At 38.6% G+C, this 16217-nt stretch overlaps 2 protein-coding genes across 14 annotated transcripts in view; one reads left to right on the forward strand and one right to left on the reverse strand.

Annotated features, from left to right (window-relative positions):
- map7d3 (MAP7 domain containing 3) overlaps positions 1-2417 on the forward strand; it is a 26710-nt gene extending 24293 nt beyond the window's left edge. For all 10 annotated transcript variants that reach the window (XM_088344770.1, XM_088344773.1, XM_088344772.1 and 7 more), the window contains one exon: positions 32-2417. In XM_088344770.1, the coding sequence (XP_088200896.1) occupies positions 32-39 (8 nt within the window). In that variant the 3' untranslated portion in view covers positions 40-2417. The remainder of the gene's footprint in view (positions 1-31) is intronic.
- Positions 2418-16217, reverse strand: part of fhl1a (four and a half LIM domains 1a) — a 26472-nt gene continuing 12672 nt past the window's right edge. Inside the window, exons 1-6 of one of the 4 annotated variants that reach the window (XM_088344782.1) lie at positions 15275-15358; positions 10856-11037; positions 9256-9433; positions 6619-6788; positions 4426-4612; positions 2418-2979 (exon numbers count right to left, since the gene is read on the reverse strand). In XM_088344782.1, the coding sequence (XP_088200908.1) occupies positions 2828-2979; positions 4426-4612; positions 6619-6788; positions 9256-9433; positions 10856-11037; positions 15275-15296 (891 nt within the window). In that variant the 5' untranslated portion in view covers positions 15297-15358 and the 3' untranslated portion in view covers positions 2418-2827. The other 3 variants (XM_088344781.1, XM_088344784.1, XM_088344783.1) reach the window with 3 other exon arrangements.

Here is a 16217-nt window from a genome sequence, read left to right on the forward strand (position 1 = left end):
CAGTAATCCTTTATTTTTTGTCTTTCTGCAGAGATTTGATGTTAGACCCAGGTGGCACCAAAAAGCCTCGCTACTGTTGCACTTCCCAACTTCCTGAGCTCAACTGATGCATTTCCTAACAGCTCCTGCTCACAACTAATTTATAAAGAAGCAGGCATGGATGAAGTGTAAAGAAGACCTCGCCCCAAGTGCTCAAATGTCTCATCTACCCGATGACAAAAGTTTCAGGGATACTACACGCTCCTCATTCTCGTGTCACTTCTTCTTTCTTTCTTTTTGTTTTCTATGTGCTGTCCCAGGTCTTTTTGAGCACATTTGTTTTTTGCCAGAGGTTCGCTGTTGTAATTTATGTACTCAGTTTGGCTTAATTGTTGTTTAGATGTGTTCTCTTTTCGGTGTGCAATGATGGGACCGATGTCCTGTTCTGTGTCTCTCTGGGCACACGGCTGATCTAAATTTACTTGAAATACTGCTGTTATTTTGCCCGCATTCCAAAAACACGGGCTTTACCCTTTGTTTTTGTTAAGTAATTGTAGTGTTTGCGAAAACAACAACCGATGTTTCTCCTGCATGAACTGTTTTGTCATGTGTGAAGGATGAAAAGCCATTTTACACCATTAATTGATTATTTACATACTAAAGATCTAAGTACTACAGTATTGTGCATTAGAACGACTGTCAGCAGAATTTCTATCCTCTACTTTTCGCCCTTACTATTAAACAACAGTGCACTTTCAACACTATTAAGCTCATCCTAAAGGTGTGGGACATATATGAGCAGCATCCCTTGTCAAGTATGTTACTTTGTTTTAGTCTGCTCCCAGTCCTTAAATAGTGCAAAATGTGACACACTAGTTGAAAGGCTCCCGATTGTTATGTGCTAGGGTCCTTTATGTACTCGTTTGTTTTATATCTGGCATTACTAGTTCGGAATAATGCTCAAATGGCTTTTTATATAAGAACTGCTCTGGCTTAAGGCATCTTGTGTTGCAATCTGTAATTGGCCACTAGAGGACATTACATGCATGCATCAGTTTGTTTCTATTCAGGGCTCAAATGTTATATTTTTGGGGTTTACATGTGTATATGGAGTTTGTTTACTAAGAACAGTCGATTCCCTCAGCATTACAAATCTCAGAAATATGCAGAATTTCAATATTTTGAATCGCACCGTCAACACAGTTCTTGTTCTGTGTACATGGTAGCTGTAATGCAAGAAAAAAACATTCAGCTTTTTAAAAATTCAATGTTACCTGTTTGGTTGGTTGTGAAAATTCAGTTCTACATATATTTAATTTGTACAGTAAACCAGTGTTAGGCCACTGAAGCCATGACGAAGGCTGAAACCTGGCTCTTAAAACGCCTGATAACTTTGAGTTTTTGAGTCTCTGTTTGTTTGATGGCGTTAACATCCTCTCGCAAACCCATAGGAAGAACCCGAGAGAGCTTTAAGAATGTAGAAGTTGACTCTTCGAACTGTCCTCCACACTTTGGTTGAACGTGTCTAGTTGCTTGCCATTTTGTGATTAATCCATTTTCTTCTTGGAGTGTTCTGCTTGAGTATTTCCTCTGGAGGGTGGTTGCTCCTGCTTTCACGTAGTACTTGTACAAAAACAATTGACTATTATTCCATATCCATCACATCGACTAAATTTTCTCCAATGCTTTGTCTAATTTTGCATAATGGTAGAATTGGCATCTCAATAGAACTGAAATATTTTCCTCGCTTCTTGAGAAACTTAAGACTAAACTCCAGTTGTATATAACTGTATAATGATTGTGTTTCACGTGTAGTGCCCAGTCCAGCTAACAAGCATGTGTCATGGACTAGTAGCAATCACAATAGACAAATTCTTCTCAGCAATTAAGATAACATTGTAATGCCTTTCAAATTATAAGAAATCTGTGCTACTGTCTACCACATGTTTTCGATTTGAGCATTCAGGAGTGGACTTGTGCTTTATAGGTGCCTCGTGCTACTCTGTTTGCACAATGATTTGTTCATAAGGTTCGTTCATATACAGTACTTGCAGGCTTTAAGTGGTACCCACCAGTGGTAAAAATCGTATTAGTTGAAATGCTCAAGTCTCACTACTTCGTGAAGACAGTGTCATATATGTCTTGTCTGTGATATTACAGATCTGGAATACATATCTTACCCAAAAAAGTACAGTTTAGTTCCTAGCTGGCACTGTGCCTTAGGTGGAGGTTTAGACATTTTAATGTTGCCAATAATCTCTTTCTCTCCCCCCCATAAAAAAAAGTGTGCCCTTTCCTTGCTTGGCCTCTGACAATCAAGCTCTTTGTGATTATTTAAAAATAAAAAAACACGCCTGTCCCCAAGTAACATTTGTACTGTAAATATTTTCGTGTTCTGAGATGATATATAAACTGTTAATAAAGTCTCAAAAACTAGATTTGATGTTGCAATTGATTTTATTCATATGTATATATATATTTTTTAAACTCCACTTCAAAAGTTTTGAATACATTGGCTCTTTTATGTTTCAGCTTTAATTGGCAGGAAAATTAAAAGCTCAACTTTACTTCGTCAAAGCATGCATGCATGTTAAACATGGATGTAAAACCGTATACTGCAAGCAACACAGGCTATAGGTAAAACATAAACACACAAGAACATAACTATCCAAATGTGTTCTAGGATGCTGAGTGGCCAATTAATTGTTTTTGAAGTTGAATGATTATAGTATCTGTAGTTCCACCTATTGTACCTTCTTGATTCCACTTTACTTTCAAACTCAATTACTTATAGAGGGAATCAAAGATGTTTTTTTTCTGAAGGAGCGTGGACACTTGGGAAACTGTCTCACACCTTGGCGCAGAGGAGGCAATACATGTTCTCCCCGGTCATGACGAAGCGCTTGTTGGCCAAGGACAAGCGGCACTTTTTGCAGTTGAAGCAATACTCATGGAAGGTGAAGCCCTCGTAGTTCACGACTTTGGTGCCGGACGCGAACCCTGCATAATTTGCAAAAATGTACTGTTTAGAAGTTGACAGATAACATTTTTCCTTCAGCGCATGAAAATCAGGAAATGTGGACTATGGATGTTGGAGTCAAAAAAGACAGAGTACGAGAGAAAACAAAAGTTAACCCTGTCTTCACTAGGAACTCAACATGCTGCAAACCTCGGACGTCTTATGTGTTTCTTTTTTTCATTTATACCGTATTTATTTGTGTATAATGCGCACTTGCATATAACGTGCAGCCCTATTTTTTTTTTTACTAAAATTGGTATAAAATTATGCTTTACTTTTTTCAGCTAAAACAAAATATGTAATTGTCATTATTTAATACTTGCAGCCATGCTAATAACTTATTGACACTGTTAATTATGAACACAATACCACCATAAAATTTACAATTTATTTGTTTAATGTCCTAAAGTCTGATTCATCATCAGATACAAGGGTTGTTCCCTTGGTCGCGCTTTTTTGCGTTTATATCTTTTAGTACAATTTTGTTTTTGCCATTCTCTAATATCGGTCTCTGGTACCGTGAATAAGAATGTGTGATAACTAAATAAAATCTAAGCCTATTTTATAGGTCATCTACATCAATGGTCACCTTTTTTTGTACCACAGAGCAGTTTAATGTTTGACAATATTTTTGCGGCCCAACTTTTGTTACACACAGTACCGATTGAACAATGTTTTGGGTAACTCTTTACAATAATGCACCATTACAACGTGGCACTGTGAATAAAATTATTGTGATGAAATCAAATCTGATGCCTTTTCCTTTGTCATCTGCATTCCTAGTGGACTGGTGATTAGGATTCGGTGCTCTGACTAACATGATCTAGGTCCGATCCCCATTGCTGAGCAAATGAGGTAATTCATATTTGTCGACTGATCAAACTTAGTTTAATCACGGTGATATACTGCTGTAAAACATCTGTGTAATGTGCATGCAAACTTGAGTTTTCCTTTCGTTTTGACTGAAAAAAAGTGCATGTGTACGGGAGTAAATACAGAATAAGCGAAAAAGTAAGGCAATTTTTTTTATTTCTTTGCGGCCTGATACTGCTTACAGCTTAGTGATACAGCTTAGTGGTTGCTTACCACTGATCTATATGACTGGTGATCTAGTTTATTAGGATTCAGGACTTTCACTACAGCGATGTGGGTTTGATTCCAGTTGCATCCAATGTCTTGCGATTGTGGTCAGTGATTATGAATGATTTTGAGTCTTTAACATCATTTTAGCGGGTACAATTTCGTTATACTTGTATAACGACAATCGAGGCATTCAAATCAATTCAAATCATATTACTGTAAAACCTCATGTATAACGTGCACCCAAACTCTTGAGTTCTTTTCTAGCAAAAAAAAGCACATTATACACAATAAATTGGGTAATCTGTGTCTGACATTCATTGCAATTCCATTGGAATATAACTGACCTGTGATAGGGTTGTTGCAGCCATGGCACTTCTTGGCCACATCGCTCTTGTAGCACTTGACGCAGTAGAAGGAGTCTTCATGGGCAGTAAAGCGGGCGCCACTCAAGGATGTGTTACAGGTCTTGCACACAAAACACTCGGTGTGCCAGGGATTGTCCTGGTAGGTGATCCCACCGGAAGTGACAGGCTGTGGGGGTTAAACGTCAAATTTTGGTCATGTTTTGTACTTTTCAACACTCAAACCTGTGATCGTTGTATTCTTATTGCATTCCTAAACAAAATGTATTGCTCAATTTGGGACACAACATGCAGTGTTTTTCCCCACAATTATGCAAATATGTATCAAAATATTCCCTGTGCCAGGGGACTTGAGAAATTTTAGTCTTAAAGTTGACTCATCTGGCTTGTTTGCTTTAGAACTGTGACATAATTGAGGGAACAATACACTTTCAAAATGGCAAATCCCATTAACACAACATGTGAGGCTAGCTCCGAGACAGACGGCGATTATAGTGAACAGCTATCGTTTACTGCTCAATTCTGCTTGGACATAGGCGAGTGTAGTTTTTGGTTTGTGTTCTTCTCTGAATGTGTCGCTGTTGGTAGAATTGTGCTGTCTTCCCTTTAACTGCACTAACCCGGGACCCAACTTCTAGGCATTCTCTACGAAAACTAGAAAAACTTTGCATAAACAGTTCATAACTGCTATGATTAATTAACACGTAAAACAATATGGGGACTTGCTTGCTTGGTGTTCCTCTGACATCACAGCTCAGGTTGAAAACCTCACGCGCTCGCTTCAGAATCTTGGAAAATAATGCCAGACGGGGTACAGTTGTAACAATCAAAGTTTAACCAATTGGAAGAGTTGATGGACGCCACTGATCTAGGATACTCCCCTTTCCATTTTGACCTCAAAAGACCTTTGAAGACTCTGACATCTCAATTTTATGGTCCAAAAACATCTCATCTCATTAGCTGTACCAGCCCGGCCATCTCCGGGCAGTGGGCAGGGGACACCCTGAACTGGTTGCCGGCCAATCGCAGGGCACACGGGGACAGACAACTCACTTGCTCAGTCACACCTAGGGACAATTTTGGACCGGCCAATTCACCTGAAATGCATGTTTTTTGGAATGTGGGAGGAAATTAGAGGAAACCCACGCAAGCACAGGGAGAACATACAAACTCCGCACAGGAAGTCTGGAGCTGGATTTGAACCCACGCAGGAGGTTCCCATGACATGAACTGTGCCGCACATGCACTAACCACTGCGCCGCCGTGCTGCCCTGTCATATTTTCATGAAATATTTCAAACTTTTTTCTGCACACAAAACACTTGCACATGGCTAAAGTCTCCACATTCTTCAGTCCTATGTGTTTTCGTTCATGGTAGCTAACAACCACATCGAGCAGTTGTTAGCTTAATGATGGCTGATTCGTACGGGGACAGTTGGAACACATCCAAAATGACAACTTCTGTATAGTACGCAAGGGCAAAAAAAGAAAAGTGGGTGCAGTGTTTTTATTGCAAGCAATGTACCGAAGAAGGCTGCACCCCAGGCACTGGCTCATACATTTGCCACAATTGCTTGTTAGACTGATTAGCAATGCTGTCCATACAAAAGGATCGATATGACACAAGCACACTCTTCTTTTCATGTATTTTTATTAAACAGTTCTTCAAATATTGGCCCATCTCAAGCATATTTATAATAATAAATCACACCGAAACGTAACAGAATAACAGTCATCATAAAATCAGATGGCGATAATCCTGCGATTTTTTTTTTTTTTTTAGTTTTTCTGTAGCATTTTTTGCAGTACTTTTGTAGTGTTACTGCAGTTGTATTTTTAAAGTATTTCCACAGTCTTAGTTTTGTATTGTTTTTAGTATTACTATAGTATTTTTGTAGTTTTTTTCATAATTTTATTTTTGTTTCTCATGTGTGGCCCCTCGAGGTTTCTTAATTTCCTCATGCTTAGGTGTTTGAGTTTTTCCTTGCCCTCATGTAGGTTTTAGATTGGGGAATGGTGTAATAGTAGTATATACACCCCTTTGAGACATGTTGTGACTCAGGGCTATACAAGTAAACATGATTTGACTGTTACAACTCTCCACTAGCAGTGTTGCAACTGTACCCAGTATTGGGCTGTTTTTGACACATGTGCTTCTTCCTCTGTTATCCATACCTCCTTGCACTTGAAGCACTTCTTGGAGGACTTCTTGTCATTGCAATTGGTGCAAAAGATGTCATCACCCTTGGCCACAAAGCTCTGCGTGCGAATTGGCTGCTTGCACTCGAAGCAGGTGAAGCACTCCTCGTGCCACAGCTTTTTCTTGTACTCCACGTTTTTGGAGCCTGAAAAACACACATGCCTCATTTCACTCCAGCTGTAATTGGCTCTTGTTTTTAAACCCGAGTAGGCTCACACTGGCGAACTTTGAATTTCCCATCTAATTTCAACTCCTTCACTCACGTTGACAACTATAGAAGTCAATTCATCATTTTTATTGATTAATTAGCAAGTGGCCAACCCGGTGGCGTGCACTCAGGGGAGGCAGGGAAGGCTGTGCCTCACCTGTCATCATGGAAATGTAGAATTTAAAAAATAAATGGTTATATTAATTCAGTGATTGTTTCTCTTCATGTAGAGTACATCAACTTTGGACAGTATTCTGATTTACAGGGGGTACAGGGCAACCCCTACCCTTACTTTAATCAGAGCTCTTCGAGGCACATTAGGTTCGAGGAATGGAGCAATTGGTAGGGAGTGCTGGAATGTGACGTCATTCTCGTGCCTGCCGGTTTGTAGCTTTATTCCCATTTTCGGTGTTGCATGAAAATGGTTAAAATAAGAAAAGCCCTGCTTCTAGTAGAGTGCAACCTAACCCCCCCCCCAAAAAAAAATAATAAAAAAAGGGTTTGTTTGAGCGCATCTAAGGAGATCATATCTTTAAGCCAGGAGATTGTGGCAGAGAGTAATAAAGAAAATATGTTCAAACCTCACATTGTTTATTTGATGTTACTAGTGTCAATCACGCTGTGTCCTTAATGACACAATACACAAAGAGGTAAGTATTAGTTTCAGGAGCGAGCAGCAGCAAGTCAACTGCAGGAGAGAGAGTGGGAAAGGTGAGAGGAGAGAGAGAGGGAAAGGTGAGATGGCACAACATTCATCTGGTCAGGTAACCTAAAATTAGTTTTACCTGGTTATATCAGTATCAGAAATTATTTTCCCCCCATTTTATTAACACTCCACTTATTGAAACATGAATATTTTGTTTGTTTGTTTGTACATGATTCAATTGTTTGTTTGTTTGTACATGATTCAAATTGAATCTTTTCTTCCGGCGCCGTCACGAATGGCAGCCACTCCAGCAGCTCCCGTGTTATTTTCGATTGTTCTCGATTGTTCTCAGCTCAGGGATGCTGCTGGAAATGTGAATTTCCCTTCGGGGATGAACAAAGTATCTATCTATCTATCTATCTAAAAAACAAATTCTACAGTTTCTTTTAAGCAGTGTTTCTCAATTGGTTGGTCGGGGCCCAAAAGTGAGTCGCTGGCACAATATTGGTGGGTCGTGGGCCATTGCCTTGGCAAAATAATGCCAAAAAGAAGAATAAAACAGAAGGATACATTACACTCCATAACAGTATATAGTGATAATGCCCTGCTCAATCTTTTCCTGTTTAGTCAATCAGTGCAAATGAGTCCTACCACATCTCATTTTAATGTGATGTTGTTAGTTTTATTTCCCTTTCCTGCCCATAATAATGAGTTCCAAAAAGTTAATAAGAAGTGAAACTAAAAGTGGAAAAAGGAGACCAGAACAATCGAGCCGAAGAAATAATTGATTGCGAAATATGATAGTGGTGTACAAGTGTCCGCCTTTGAAGCGCCGCTGGAAGGTCCAGTTAATGGTTTTGTAAAATTTATGTTTTAAATTTTTACCAGTAATTTAATCTTTATAAACTACAAAATTCTCAATGTTAATGTATAGGCATTATTATTAATTTGATTTTAGTATGTGGCTTTTGTGAAGTGGTTCTTTGGGGTAGCTTATATGCGATGGAGGCTTATATGCGAGCATATACATTAATTGAAGTTGTTTAGGTTATTTTATTTTGGGGAAGAAAAAGTGACTATTCTACTATCTCTGCTTTAAAATGCTTTACATTGGATACATTTGATAAATGGAAATTATTTCTTGGTTTGGGTTGCAGCTGGACAGCACGGCGGCACAGTGGTTAGCGCGTGTGCGGCACAGTTCTGAGGTCATGAGATTGAGCCTCCTGTGTGGAGTTTGCATGTTCTCCCCATGCTTGCGTGGGTTTTCTCCGGTTTCCTCCCACATTCCAAAAACATACATGTTAGGTCCAAATTGTCCCTAGGTGTGAATGAGCGAGCGAGTTGTCTGTCTCTGTGTGCCCTGCGACTGGCTGGCAACCAGTTCAGGGTGTCCACTGCCCGGAGACAGCTGGGATGGGTTCCAGCACCCCCGCGACCCTACTCTACTGAGGATAAGCGGTGCAGATAATGGATGGATGGATGGATGGGTTGCAACTTATCATTAGGGTGGAATGGTGGGTCGTCAAGTCAGACCAATTGAGAAACACAGCTTTAAATGGAAAGTGTGAATAATTTGGTGCCTTCCAGTAGTAAAAACAGCATAATTCATTCAAGAACAATAACAATTAAAAAAAGAACAAGCAAAAACCTCACTGCACGTCAAAGGCCAAACTCATTGGTTAGGTGATCTCTTATGCACAGTTTGAATGTGAGCGAAGGTTGACGAGTGCCAGTGTAGCAAACGGCGTGTCTCACCTGGCAAAACCACCTTGTAGCATCCCTGGCAGCGGTTGCCATCGGTGCAAGAACTGCACTTGCCGCACATGATCTTGCCATCATCGCGGGCACAGAAGGACTCATCGACCAAGGGCTTGTAACACTTAGCGCAGCGGAAGCAGTCCTCATGCCAGTGGCGGCTCTTGTGGGTCAACTCCTGAGTATGGCCACAAGTGAAATAAATGATTAGATGCACTCTGAAAACTCCCATTCACCAAAAACTTTAAATCTCACTACATGAATCGCTCTTTGCACACAGGATTCAAAGGGGCACCTGAAATCCTTGAAAATGCTTGAATTTTGATGTTGTGTTTACAAGGTTTGAAAAGTGCTTGAATTTTGGGTGAAGTGCTTGTAAATGCTTGAAATGGTTCCCTTGCAGTCCTTTGAGACTCTTTGTGATTAGGGGCTATACAAATAAACATGACTTGTTTCACAACTAGTCTGCTTTAAAATGATGGTAATACTGCTCTCTAGTGGCTTTGCTCTGACATTACATTTCTTTATTCGTGATTGATGGTAGATGACACCAGTTTGTATGCCCTTGCCCATCATCGCCCCAACAATTGGTACCCAAGAGCACAGATTACCTATTAGTTATGAACATATTGACTTTTTGGACTCCCCAGTCTTTTTGTTATGAAACGCTATGCCTTCATCTCATAAAAACCCTAAGTGAAGCTTATTAATCCTAGGATAAAGACGATGTGATAGTCGTGTGACTCTGACAGGAAGTGACTACTCCAATATGATGGTATTGCTGGTGTGTACTTCTAAGAAGCAGAAAACATCAAAGGCCAGTTATTTGATGCTACAGGTAATTTCAATTTCTATTTGATAGTTCCAAAACTTTTGTTAACGTGTTCTGTAGTACTCTCAACCTGGTCACACCATATTTAAAAAAATAATAATTCCAGCTTATTTTTTTTATGTTTTTTTTTTTTTTTACTGATTATTTTATGGAGATTTTTGTTTCAAAGAAATTTATCTTTTGTGTCAGTTGAAAATTAGTCTTATTGACACAGCCATAAGTAAACATTGCGTATTTATCATATCATATATTGGAATATGTTTGCTACTTTTTTCCAGTATATTCAATTACTGTAGGTTTATTAGACTATAATTAAATAATCATGCGTCATTTTTCAAATTTTAAATATTGGACCATTCATGTCCCCGGCTTGTAATTGAATATTTTTTTTTATTTTGTCCTTTGTCCATTTGACTTTACACCCTTGGTTTACAAGAATCCCCCATTGTACAAAAAAAATCCTTAAACCTTGACTAATGTAGTCGTTTTGTACAAGAAGTTGAATCAACAGTCCAAGAACAATAGTTAGTCAATTTTATGACCCGATTTGGGTAACTTTTAACGGCCAGGACACGTCATGCCCCAATAACCCAGGTGTTTAAGGGATCTGTGAAGTGAAGATGTTTTAAAGCGTATACTCGCCTAAAAACATCTTCACAGAAGAAAACAAACCCCCATTCAAACACTTCTAAATAATACACATTTACCATTCAACCTGAAACCTCTCACACAAAATAATGCCATCTTAATCAAAATCCAGTTTCTGACCTTGGAGTCTGCACCGATGGGCTTCTTGCATTCGGCGCAAGTGTTGGCGCAGATTTTGTTGAAGCACTTTGTGCACATAGGCTTGTCGTCCTTCTTGACATACTTTTTTCCGTGCAAGTTGTCGCGGCAGTAAAAGCAGTCGAAGCGTTCAGTCATGGTGGAGGTCATGTAGCTCCTGGGGCCTGCACAAAATATGGCACACCGAAACGTTACTTTTCCTCATGCAAGGTGATTGATGTAATTTCCGACTATTTCGAGAAATAAAGGGTGAGCGGTAACATTTTTACCTGGACAGATTAACAACACAATAACTAGCTATTACTGAACAAAAACATAAAATAAAGAACACAAGATATGTTAAAACAGTAACTAGGTGTAACTGAAAAAAAAGCATGTAAAAAAAGGGGACTCAGGGAATCAACTCGGGCAATTGGTATTGATCTCGCCAGCCTCTGGCTTCCTATCTTTTCACGCCAGACTGTTGCCTAACGAGCATTACTCCCCATTTCCCGTGAATAAAAGGCTTGTGTGAGTAACGTCACGCGTTTGGGTCCTGATCTTGTTCTGGTTCATGACAAGCCCTTCTTGTGTGCTTGATGTCCTTTTTATGTGCTTTATTTCAGTATAGGTCCATGTTTTCTTCTGAGTTCTCTGCTTTTTTCTTTTTTTGTAAAGCCTCAATCACAAAAGATCTCAAAGGGCTGTACAAACCAATAACATCCCCTGATCTGAAACCTAAACGAGGGCCATGAAAGAACTAGCGACAAAACCCTCAGTACGGGTAAAACTAAGAAACCTTGAGAACAGACAATACCCAGTCACACATCAACATTAATAAATATGAGTAATAACAGAAATCACTAAAATTATTGTTCAAATGTTTTTCTTGTGAGAGTTTGTTGTGTTTTTGTGAGCATCTGAGGGATAAAGTGGGTTACCACAGATCAGTCAACAGCATCATCAGGGAACAAATATCAATGACTCATTTTTTAAAAGTCAAGGTTCTATTTAGGGCCTACTAAGCCCGGCTGGCTATTGTGCTTCCACTGGAGACGAGTCTACAACTCGAGTGACCGTAAATCTTTGTTATGGAATATGACAGCTGACACCCATCCCAGCCTATGTGCTCCTGCAGGAAGATGACCCACTGGGGGGCAAGGGGTGGCGGAATTTCTGACCATTTTGTGGCGTGAGTCACTACAGCACAATGTTGGTTCTTAGTTATGGCTGTGTGTTTGTGTGCATACATGTGTTTGTCTATACATGAGTGAGGACGATGGAGATGGAATGTTCCATAGAGGGTGGGGTTGACCTTTTGAGTATTTTTAAAGGGTCGATCCTGGAGACCTATCCAATGTTTTTCCATTTATGATTAAATATACATGTAGACCTCTATGTTATATTTGAATAGAATAGAATATACCTTTATTGTCATTGTTACAAAATGGGTTAACATATTGTGACAACGAAATTGGGCATGACACTCCAGTTTTACACATTCACAGTGAGGAATGATTTTAGTTGGTTTAGCACATTGGCCTAATATGCAAAAGGATGGAAACATATGTTGGCCTGGAGAGGGATGAGCGCCACCAGGCTGTACTTGCCCAAGACACACCACAGGAAATGGTACCCCTACGATCTAGTGGTTAAGGGATCCAGGCACCCACCCAACCAGTTTCATCAAATTGATTTTGAAAACTCACAATAAAGGCAAAATGATACAAGTCCCTGTTTTAAGCACACCATTTGATATTTAGTTTTAGAGTATTACAGTAGTTGTATTTTTGCATTATTTATTTAGTATTATTTAATTGGATTTTGGTAGTATTCTGTAGTTTTTTAGCATTACTTTAGTTTTATTCTTGCACCGTTTTTGTAGTATTTCTCCAGTAGTAATTCTGCAGTATTACTGTACTTGTATTTTTGTAGTATTTCTGTCATATTTCTGTCATAGTCTTGTATTACAGTTTTACTGTAGTGGTATTTTTGAAGTATTTCCATGGTAGTATTTTTGTCATATTTCTGTAATATTTTTGTAGTATTTCAATTGTAGATTTTCTGTAGTATTTCTTTTGTATTTTATAGTATTACTGAAGTTGTATTTTTAAAGTTTTACTGTTGTTGTACTCCTGTATTTTCTGTTATAGTATTATTGTAGTAGCATTTTTGTAGTATTACTATAGTATACTTTTCTTTACAGAGTGAAAGCTAAATCATGTATCACGTTCCTGTTAAGCACCAAATTTGATATTTTGTTTTGTAGTAATTGTGTAGTATTTTTTGTATTATATTACTGTAGTAGTATGTTTATAGTATCCCTGTAGTAATGTTTATTTTCAGAATGAAAGAAAAAATATGTAATATCTATTATGTTTTTAAACGCAAAATTTGATATTTAGATTTGCAGTAATGTTCAATATTTTGTAGTATTTGTGTAGTAGTATTTATTGATGTAGACAAACAAAGGAAACAAAGCTGGCATTGAAAACATTTCTTAATCGGTAGTACTTTTATATACATATATATGTTATATATATATATATATATATATATATATATATATATATATATATATATATATATATATAATTACATTGTGACCGTTTTCTTTGGCAGGCCGGATGAAAAAGCCTGCCAGGCCACACGTGGCCTGGGGGCCAAAGTTTGTCCACACCAGTTCTATACATTGCAAAATACTCCATTGGGTTTAACCCAGGGGACTCAAAATGAAGGCGCGTATTGCGCCTGACGATAATCTGAGGCCCCCGTTCGAAATGTTTATTGTTAGTGTCGCGCCAGTTTCATATGAATGCTAATTAGTAAGGCAGGGTTCCAAAGTGGGAACAATTTACTCGCAAATGAGCCCACAATTGCAATGTGTGTGGGATAACAACAAGATATTAGCTAGAAAAGAGCTCTGTCAGCATTGTGTTTTAAATGAGATATTGTCAGTGTTGAACACTCCCAATTAAAGCATGAGAGGGACAGGAGAGACATAAAAAAGAGAGAAAGCATGTACATGACTTCTGACTAACCAATTTTTCTATTTACAGTACTTAATGTATTCGGTTTCTCAAGTCTTTCTTATCTTCCCTATTACTATTTACTTATAACTGATTTCTTTATTTTCTTGTTAATCCTAATACAGATATTTCTAACCTTTAGATATTATTTTGTGAAGAAACAAAAATGTCAATAGTGGAATATTTTTTATCTTGTGGAAAACCCAATGTGGCCCCACTTCAACTGGACCCTAACTCTTGTGGCTCCAATGTAAATTGAGTTTGAGACGCCTAACCTAAACTGATGAAATTGAAATTGTACCTAATAAACTACAGTTTATTTGTGGAACAACACATACAGTACATGCATAGATTTTATGGAATTCCCATCAAAAAGTTATACACTTATTATTGTTAGGTCCAGCTTTTGGGGACTATATTTAAAGGATTTGATTTAAAAGGACATCTTAGACGCCTACTGGTAAAAAAAAGACAAACTCAACTTATTAGAAAAATAAACAACATTGATTTCAATAATAAGCATAAGTACATGAAGTACTATATACACCTGAATTTATTTAAAGTGCTTGGAGGCGATCCCTTTAAGTCTCGGAAGTTTGTATTCTTCTCTGTGCTTTATAGCGCTTGTATTCAGTTGCACTAAACAAGGCAGAAACATCCAGAGATAAACTTTTACACAGTGTCCCTTTAAAGTAGACCTTCATGACCTTCTTATTAGAACAAACACATAATTTTGTGTTTGAAAAATATGAGTTAAGAATCACTAGCCTCCCTTTTTGATCCCTCTCTGGAAGCAGCCATTTTGAGAGTTTCTGTCTAATGTATGTCACATCATAGTTTCACTATGACCAATCAGGTTTCACATGTATTCCAAAGAAGAGCTATGATTGGTCATTCTCTCCTGAGCAACTGTGATGTCATCTCAAAATGGCAGCCCTCCGGAGAAGAATCAAAACAAGACACTTGGTAACTCACATAATGTATAGTTGAGTCTTGTGTAAAGGTCCATAAAACAGTATTCTAAGACTTCTTCTTTAACAAGCGGAAAACCTTTAGCATCTTAGCCAAGACAAACACAAATATTGGATCGACGACTGTAATAATGGAAATGATTTCATATTCAAAACTAAGTGATAATACACACCTAGAAATAGCTTGAAACATTTTGAGAGGCATTAGCATTTGTTTGAATGCTTGAACAAAATGATCCGGCTATAGTTTGGCATGGCAAGCGTTGCATCCAAGCAGCTTGTCATCAATGCTTGTTACTTGTCACTCTCACACCTAAACGACACGCTTCCGTTCCACATTATTTGTAGCATTTAAATCACAAAACCTCAACCAATGGCGAGGCTGTATTGACACTTATCCACCAATATGTTACATCCCCTACCTGAGTGCTTGTAGAAAGTCATGTTCCTGATGCCCGGTGGCGGATGTCAAAACTAAAGACAGAGGCGGCAGAACGAGAGATGGGAACCCACGTGTGCTTAAAGTTTAGAAGCTCCGTATATAAATCATTGCATCCATCCACCTGAGACCGCCCAGACCACTGCCCACATGCAACCTTAACCTCCTTTTTAGGCCTTGGAGAATAAACAAGATAGGTTACATTCCGAATGTTAAATATAGGATATGAAAAAGATGTTCTGAATGATGGACGACACGTAAGGACAACAGATACTCCCTAAGCCCCCCCAAGGCCCCCAACATCCAAGGTTTTGTCTTTGGAGCGTGTCAGCATCACAGTTTGAACTGATGACTCACGAGGGGACTAAGTAGAGGGCTCGCTTTTCAAGTTTATTTTTGTGGATGGATTTTTTTTTCTTTAGTCACTTTGAAAGGTAATTTATGGGGGTGACTCAACTGGTGAGTCGGGATCAAAAAGTGTGTCGCAGACCCGTTTTCAGTGGGCTGCAGGCAAAATAATGGTAAAAAGTACTGTATCTATCTCCTGGACCATAAGGCACACCTAAAAACCCCAAATTGGCTAGATATTTAATAGTGCGCCTTATAACCCGGTGCGCCTTAAATACCGCAGAATAGACCCTCTTATTGCATGACGTCACAGTTAAAGCTGGTGGCAAAATAATACTCTGCGCTGGTCAACACACTGAAGAAACCAAGCTTTCGTTTCTGCTTGTTCGTCGTTAACATGTCATGTTGTGTGTTTGTATGCCAGAAATGGAGCAAAAACGTCAGTGATCGTAAATTGAAGTTTTACAGGATCCCAGCAGACACTCCTACTTAAAGAAGAGGAAGATATTTGTGGATGCATTAAAGAGAAAAGATTGGACCGAGGCATTCATAAAAAATGCTCGGGTTTGCAGCACACA

Source organism: Urocampus carinirostris, chromosome 9, assembly GCF_059441175.1.
Source record: "Urocampus carinirostris isolate Australia breed hairy pipefish chromosome 9, RoL_Ucar_1.0, whole genome shotgun sequence".
Lineage (NCBI taxonomy): Eukaryota > Metazoa > Chordata > Actinopteri > Syngnathiformes > Syngnathidae > Urocampus > Urocampus carinirostris.